An 8596-nucleotide genomic window follows, 5' to 3' on the forward strand; every position below is an offset into this window, starting at 1 on the left:
TGGCGCAGCCCGGGCTGGGATCGGCCCCGCCCCTTGTCTCGGCGCGCGCGGAGGATGCTTCGCATCACCGGCCGTTACTGCGCGACTCTATTGGCTACCCGCCTTGTCCGTCACCGGCCAGACCCCCCGCGCCTCCTGCCGACGCGCGGCGGAGGTCGCGCCCTCCGATTAGCCGTCGCGCTCGTCGATCGCGGCCGGAGCCCCGCCCCCTCAAGGTGAGTGGCGGGCGGCTCCGGCGGCGCCCTCTCATTGGCTGCGCTGGCGCGGGGGGCGTGCGCGGCGGCGGGCGGGGGGGCGGGGCTCCCGGCGTCCCCTTTGTGTGGGCACCAGTCGCCGGCCGAGCTCTTGAGAAGTCGCAGCCGCCATTTTGTGCGTGCCTGTGTTTTCCCCCACCCCCCACCCCCCTGTTTGAGGAGCGGCGGCAGCCGGGACGCCCCCGTCTCTTCTGCTGGTCAGGTGAGGCGAAGCGAAGGCGTCGGGCCTGGCCGAGGGAGCCATCGCCGGCGGCTGCCGCAGCCGTGAGGTCGCGCTGTTCGCAGCAAGCGAGGGGGAAGAAGCGGCAAAGACGGAGAAGGGAGGGAAAAAACCTTCGGAGCTGCCCCCCAACAGGAGGAGGAGTCTCGGCGCCAGGCCCAGGCGCAGCCCCGGCACCGGCGGCGGCATGGAGAACTCGCAGCTATGCAAGCTGTTCATCGGCGGCCTGAACGTGCAGACGACAGAGGCCGGGCTGCGGGAGCACTTCGCGGCCTACGGTACCCTCACCGACTGCGTGGTGGTGCTCAACCCGCAGACCAAGCGCTCCCGCTGCTTCGGCTTCGTCACCTACTCGGCGGTGGAGGAGGCCGACGCCGCCATGGCCGCCTCCCCCCACGCCGTGGACGGGAACGCGGTGGAGCTGAAGCGGGCCGTGTCCCGGGAGGACTCGGCCAAACCGGGGGCCCACGCTAAGGTGAAGAAGCTCTTTGTGGGCGGCCTCAAAGGGGACGTGGGCGAAGGGGACCTGGTGCAGCACTTCAGCCAGTTCGGCCCCGTGGAGAAGGCCGAGATCATCGCCGACAAACAGAGCGGGAAAAAGCGCGGCTTCGGCTTCGTCTATTTCCAGAACCACGACGCCGCCGACAAGGCGGCCGTGGTCAAGTTCCACCCGATCCAGGGCCACCGTGTGGAGGTCAAGAAAGCCGTGCCCAAGGAGGACATCCAGTCGGGCGGGGGAGGCGGCGGCTCTTCCCGGCCCTCCCGGGGAGGCAGAGGAGGAGGACGGGGTCGGGGCGGCGGCGGATCCGGCAACCGGGATCACAACGGCCTGTCCAAAGGAGGCGGCGGTTACAATAGCTACGGTGGCTACGGCGGAGGAGGCGGCGGCGGCGGTTACGGCTCCTATGGCAGCGGCTCCTACGGAGGCGGCGGCGGAGGGGGAGGCGGCGACTACGGCAACGGGTACGGCGGGTTCGGCAGCTACAGCCAGCACCAGTCCTCCTACGGCCCCATGAAGAGCGGCGGAGGAGGTGGAGGAGGGGGCGGCAACTGGGGGGGCCGCAGTAACAGTGGACCGTACAGAGGAGGCTATGGTGGGGGAGGCTACGGGGGCGGCTCTTTCTGAGCCGGAGCGCCCATACCCATTGGGGGTGGCGTGGAGAGCCCTCCCTTTGATACGGGGCAGCTTCTAAATGGTTTCTCCCCTCATTCGCCGAAGGGCAGCTCCTTTTAAATGCCTCCCTGCTGTGGGAGCAGCTCCTAAATGCCCCCTGAGGGTCGCCTCTGCTGCCTGTGCCACTTCTTTCTCTCTGAAGATGGACTGGGCCCCACATACACATACTTTGTGTTACAGTCATTGATGGACTCTATTTTTTTATTATTACTTGGACCTTGGTCGTTTTTATACTAGCAACGAAAAATGTCTTGTTTTAATTTGTTTTTTTGGGGGGACGGGGTGGGAAGTGTCTTGCTGATCTGGAGTAAAAACTGGGGAGGGTTATGGGGGAATTTCCTTTGTTGTAAGGACTCGATACCTGGCTACTACATTTTTTTCTACAAAATCTACTCGGATCCCATGACTGAAATTAACATTTCTGTAAAGGAGGAAAAAAAAAAATCGTTTTTACGTTTTTTATTTTTTAAATAAATCATTGTGTTCATTGACCTTTACATGTCTAATTTTTTTTTCCTAGGATCCATTCCGTACGGTTTTAAGGCTTTTCTAGGTTCGAAGCAAGTGTTCCTCTGCTTTAAAATCTCTGTGTACTTGGAGTAAATATTTTATTGCCAGTAAAGGTCCTAATTGACTTTTTTGCTACCCCCCTAGTGGATTTATTTGTTTTCAAACACTCGACAATTTTTGAAGTACTAATCCGTGGATGTGGTCTGTTTTTTAAATATTCGTTCTCACTTATGCGGTTTGTGTGCATCCACCATCTTGTACTAGGCAGTTTGACGTGCTGACATGGTTGGTCAATTTTTTTCTATAGGACTTCTCCATCAACGTATGTACTGTGTAGTTTTGAAGAAATAGTTTGTGTTAAGCATGTGCTTCATTCATATATAAAATGTTCAGAATTTCCGATTGCTTAGTTTCAAGTCCTCTTATCGGTTTGTCTGTGTATGATTCCTTCCAGGAAAGGGTCGACATTTATCCCTTCTATTAAACGCATACTTGTTTTCATAGTACCGGGTTAACAGACTTTTCACTCTGAACTATTGTCCTTCGTTAAAGTTCCCCGAGAATCTCTCGCAGCACCATCTACCGACAGGATGGCAGCCCCCTTGCTGCAGGCTTCCTTCCAGCAGGAGTCAAATTGGTTCGCTAACAATTGTACTAGACTTTTGAAAGTTACTTTATGCCACTAGATGACTGGTGTAGAATGCGATGACATCTGCATGTGAATAAAGATGGGCTCCATGAGTATTGACTGGAAAAAAAAAAGGAATGGATTTGCAATACCTGCCTCAGCACGTATACTTTTTTTTTTAAAAAAAAAAAAAAAAAATAATTGCAATTGCCCATATTTCAAAAAGTGATAATCTAAACTACGTGGGCAAAGCGCTATGATAAATGAGCCAGCTAAGTGTACCAGTAACATAGGTGCCAGTTGTAAAGCAAAAATATCTGTGTAGTCTGCTTGATTAACAAATGTATATTTGTAGCCCTTTCACGCAATAGAATTGAAGTTTGTTGTTTATTAAAAAGCATAATGTTTTAGGGGAAAACTGCCTTCTTGCATAGAAATATAGAATAGCAACGTTTATGGGTTTATGGATATCAAATAAAAGATTTGAATTCCTTATATTCTTGAGTGAGAGTATGTATGACACGGGGCATGGATTTAAAAAGTACAAAGTTATTTTGACTTCAGGTTTCTAAGCACTTAGTCTAGTCTTTAATGCTGATGCTTTGTGGGACCGCGTCTGGTTTTTTGCTTTGCTCCGGATATGTGAGATAGTAGGCATGTAATTCCCACTGATTCCAGTGGAAAGTAAACTTCTAGGGCTTTGTGCTTTTGGGCTGAAGGATTTTGTGTGAAATTTCAAGGTATTGTGTCAGTCTATGATATCAATCTAACCTGTTGTTTGTTTAGTTGAAATGAGGGTTTTTGTTGCTGTTAGAAGTAAAACTAGCATCAACTTAATTAACCTCTGTGAGCTTAAGTAAACAGGACAACCTTTTGGTATTGTTAGGATTTAAACCAAGAGCTGAATTTCCTCTTGATTGTGACAATTTATGACTCTTGCAGTGAAACTGGTTCTCTTTGGCTGTGCTTTTATTAATAGGTTCCAAGCAACTTGCTATTTGCAATTATATTGTAATTTTTTTTCTCTCAAAAGCTTGTTAACCTCTGCTGTGAACCAGCGTCACCAATACCTTGTTGAGAGCGCGAGTCATTTCAGAGAAGTATTTGTAAAACACTGCGAGTACCTGCTCTTGTCGGCCGACAGCTTCAGGTGGTTGGTTTTATTTCGGTTCACTGGGCTGGAATTTTTTTTTACTTTACCTTTGCGCTTTAAAACCGTGTTGGACAGTCATCCTGGAGCTTGGCTTGAAGAACAGCTTTCCTTTTTGTAGCTGAAATGAACTGCTGAGTCTTGGGTCCTGTGTTAGTTTGGGCGTATGATTCGGTGCCTTGCAATGGAGGCTTAATCTTATCAAGGGACAGCCTGGTTTTCAAAGAAAAAGTTAAATTCACTTCTGTGATGTTTCTTGTCGTTTGACTTGGAAAGGAATTTGTGCACCAACTTGAGCTTTATGGTATTTTCACGTGTCATGTGCCATGAAAGAGTATGTTGATGCTGGAAACAAGTAGGTTTTTAAAAAAGTGACTTTGTTTGTGAAATCTGTCAGTTTGGCCAAGCTACGGCTTGATTTTGACAACTGTTGTACTGGAACAGGCTGTTTGACGATATGTACGTAGTAGTCCTTTTGTAGGACTAACGTCTTCCAGAATAAAAGCAGATCCCAGGAATTGCACCGATGTTAGGGAATATGCTGTCTGATCTCTCTCTTAAAGGATTGTAACAGTGTTTTGTGGCTGGTGTCTTGAGTAAGTGTGACTTGCTCCACTCTGACCTCTTGGGAGCAAGAACTTCGTTGTGACTGTGCAGGTAACGTCCGAGAGGCTCGTGTAAGCGCTGGTTAAAGGTTAAGGGGCAGTGATGCTCGGATGTACCATGGAATACAGAAAGAGATACAAACCCATCGGATAGCATTAAAGACAGTGACTTTATTAAAGACTCTCTTTGCATATGAGCCTGTCTATAGTAGGGTTCCTAGTGAACAGAAGAGATTTGTTGCTAAAGCTTTGCTTATCTATGTAATGGTATTTGGTAATTTCCCGGTGAATCTATCTGCGTAGAGGAAGAACTAAGATGAAGTGAAGTATATAGCTGGCATGTAAATAATAATAATTAGTGAGTGCAGTCACTTTAGGGTGGTCACGGAGACAGAAGTAAAGTAACTTTAGTTTGCTGTTCCTTTGTTTGCAGTTCAGTTCTGAAGTATACCTTTCTGAAATGATCTCAATAATTTGATGTCCTGTTCAGGAATGAGTGCTGGATGATGTTGGCTTCACCTGTGAGAAATAGGAAGTGAGAGCAATTAGTTTACTTTCAGCGTTTAATAATGAAAGTGCAGTAGTTTTCTCAAAATACAGATGTTCTTTTCGTTTTTGTAATCTGCGTGAACAGAAAGAAGTTCCCCAATTCTCTTTTCAGCACCTACAGCATCACGGCATAGCTCAGCGCAGTTTTTTAATAGTAATGGATATTCATGTCAGCTCTAAAGTAGAATCTGTTCTTGCTTCCGATTCTTGTGTGCCTTGTACATTTTATTTGGCTATTAAAATCAGCCTAACATACGCTTTTATAACACTGATGACTACTGCATTTAAAAAGAAACACGCTGAACACCTGTATAGGTAATGAATTGATCCTTGCATAAATGGGTGGAAGTACCTCTCGCTTGTTTGTTTTAACATCAGGTGATGCAAAGGCAGTTTAGAAGAGCAGTAATGGCTTTGGTCGCAGTAAATCTCTGCGGGTCACTGGCGGTATCACAGTATTTGCCAAATAAAAGCTGTGCTTTGCCCTGGGGGTGTGTGTAGGATGGGTTGGTGCTCTATGGTGTTCTCTTCCCCCTCGCCCCCCGGCTTAGATCCCTCCTGTAAAGCAAATTTTGCTTTCCTTTAGCATTGAAAGACCTAAGAGGATAGTGTAGGTGGGAACGCTGGTTTGTTACCCTGCCCTGTCAGCCGATACTATTGTCGCCATATAATGGCATTCCTATTGCTGCTGAAAGGGGTCTGAGCCTGAGCGGTGCTGAGGACCCCGACCTCCTGTTTCAGTCCGAAAACAGGGCAGCTTCTTTTTTCTGGGTACCTCAGAATGGTCTTTCTAAAATGCAAAAGTTTGGTTTTAATTGTTAATTACTCTCTAAAAAATAGAACTGGAGGGCGGCACCCTTCTGAGATGCACACGGTAAAGAACATGATATGTTTTGTGAGAGTGGGATTTTGCTCCTGCAGTCCAAGAGATGATCGGTTTTCTAAATAGGAAGTAACTTATCCAAGCCTTTTAAAAAGGATTGCTTGTCCTGTAGTAACTATTATGGATTAGTGTTTATCATGTAATCAACAGTTTGTACCACATTTACGTGGTAGACGTTGTTACGGACTTCTGCCTTCTAAGCTATTCAATAGGAGAAAAGCATTTCCAATACATTTTTCAAACCGTGTGTCTGTATATAATACCTTGGATTAATGCTGGGTGATTGGGTGATGTAGGGTGAAAGGCGATTGATTAACCCCCACACTTTCAGACTTTCACCTAAGCCAGAGGTGTAGTTTACAAAACAAAGGGTTATTTAATGTTTTTTTTTGCATAACTGATTCTGTGATGTGGTACTGTATGCAACCCTTAAAGACGAGTTTTCTGCTTGTTATTTTTGTATTTCTTAACTGAATAAACCAGTTACATCCCTGTTTCACTTTAAAATGTGTTTCCCGATGCAGGCACGCTGTCAGGAGTTTTGAGCCAGCCCAAACAAGCACTAGTTGCTTTTCTTGAGGGGCTTTTTTAGGTCTCCTGCTGAAGTATTCCTGCTCTGTTATTTCTGGTGTGTGCGTGTATACGCACACACGTACGTTACCTCTATTTCCTCTTACCTTTAATGAGTATTTATTTGTACTGTAATGTAATAACTTATTGTCAGGTGTCAGGTGTGTGTTTCTTACAACAAGATAGAAGTCTTTCTGCTACATATCCTTACCTAGGAGTTTTCTATCACTTACCTGTATGTGAGGACTTGTAAAAGGGGCTGATGGAGTTGGGTGCTTTCCTCCTGGATGTTCTGTTGTCCTAGTCTTCTTGCCTTCTTTGCTCCCAGAACTCTCCTCAATTTATTGACAGGCTGAGAGAGTTGGGGTTGTTCAGCCTGGAGAAGAGAAGGCTCTGGGGAGACCTTATAACGTCCTTTCAGTACCCGAAGGGGGCTACAGGAGAGATGGGGAGGGACTCTTTATCAGGGAGTGTAGTGATAGGATGAGGGGTAATGGTTTTAAATTGAAAGAGGGGAGATTTAGATTAGATATCAGGAAGAAATTCTTTCCTGTGAGGGTGGTGAGGCACTGGAACAGGTTGCCCAGAGAAGCTGTGGCTGCCCCATCCCTGGAGGGGTTCAAGGCCAGGCTGGATGGGGCTTTGAGCAACCTGGTCTATTGGGAGGTGTCCCTGCCCATGGCAGGGGGGTTGGAACTCAAATGATCTTTAAGGTCCCTTCCAACTCTAACCATTCTATGATTCTATGATATAAATGGGTGGAAATATATAGTCACCTTTGAACTGGTACCTCTTGTTGGTATGGTTCTAAGAGTGTTTCCCCTTAAAAACATCTAACCCATCTCATGGGGGAAATGGGGAGTGGGAACACTGGAAGAGGAAGGGCTGTAAAGCTGTACTTTGGTGCAGAAGAGAGACATTCTTCAGATTCTTGTATTTCCTGTAGTTTTATCTACTGAATAGACAGAACAGTTAAAAAGATGGAACACTTCAGGTCTAGGCTGTAGCCAAAAAGAAAAAAAAAGGTTTAAAAATTAAAATTCAAGTAGTGTTCTCTGTCCTGGGTTCAGCCTTTGCCAGTAGGAGTCCTAAACTAAGAGTCGCAGCAGCATTTTTTGAAGTACTTTCTCAGTGCAGTTGATGTTGGTGTAACTTTTGGGGTTTTTTTGGCTAAAAGTCTGTTAGGCAAAGCTGCGGCATTGCCTATTGCTGTTATAGAAAGCATCCAGCTTAGAGCACTGGCTATTCTCAGATTGTCAGCCATCCAAGTAACCAAAGCTCCTTAACTTTGAAAACTAGATGTCAAGCCCAGTCAGACTAATAATGCCATCTGTCTGAGGCATCTGGATATTAACCCTCTTAGGCTGCTGCCTGCAGTTTCATTCCTGAATGCTTTCACAAATGGAAAATACACGGATTTGGAAAGAATAGCTCTTCCTCAAAAAAAAAAAAAAATTTAAAAAAACCTGAACTACACTTTGTAGAGCTATATATAATATCGATACATATTGCACTCATTAAACTACTATAAATAACTCTTTTCATGTGTAACGCAGTAAGGAATCGATGCCAATTTAGAAAGGGATTACGTTTCTGGCTGGAAATGTGTCAAGATGCACATTTGCTCGCTCCCATCAAAGTACAAATCACTGATGAACGTTGCAGAAAAATGCCTTAGAAGCAGAATGAGCTGACAAATCTGAAAATAACTTCAGTTGTTCGAATGCTGCTTTATAACCGTGCAACTGCCAAGTGGTTTGTCTCACAGAAGCCCTGTCCTCCCTGGGAAAACTGTTTTGAATTGAAAGGCACGCAAAGCTGCGCGTCTGAAAATGCGCTGGTGGTCTGTAACCTAGTCAATATAAAAGGTGAATATCATCTCGGTCTCCTCTGTCATTTCTGTAACTTTTGCTGCTTTCTGTGGTTTTACAATGGGCTTTTCCTATTTTGTAAGACGCTTTTGCTTACCGCAAAGTCCCGGAGGGAAGGAAATGTGGGTCTAGGCACTGCGGGGAAGAGAACAGATCAGGAGCCCAGTCCTGATTTCCAGCAT

At 46.3% G+C, this 8596-nt stretch overlaps 1 protein-coding gene across 1 annotated transcript; it reads left to right on the forward strand.

The window, feature by feature from the left end:
* Window positions 1-464: 464 nt before the first annotated feature.
* On the forward strand, window positions 465-3275 carry HNRNPA0 (heterogeneous nuclear ribonucleoprotein A0). The gene has a single exon (XM_074155746.1). The coding sequence runs from the start codon at window positions 662-664 to the stop codon at window positions 1598-1600; it is 939 nt and encodes a 312-aa protein (XP_074011847.1). The 5' UTR covers window positions 465-661; the 3' UTR covers window positions 1601-3275.
* The last annotated feature ends 5321 nt before the right edge of the window (window positions 3276-8596 follow it).

This window comes from Numenius arquata, chromosome 11 (assembly GCF_964106895.1).
Source record: "Numenius arquata chromosome 11, bNumArq3.hap1.1, whole genome shotgun sequence".
Taxonomy (NCBI): Eukaryota; Metazoa; Chordata; class Aves; order Charadriiformes; family Scolopacidae; genus Numenius; species Numenius arquata.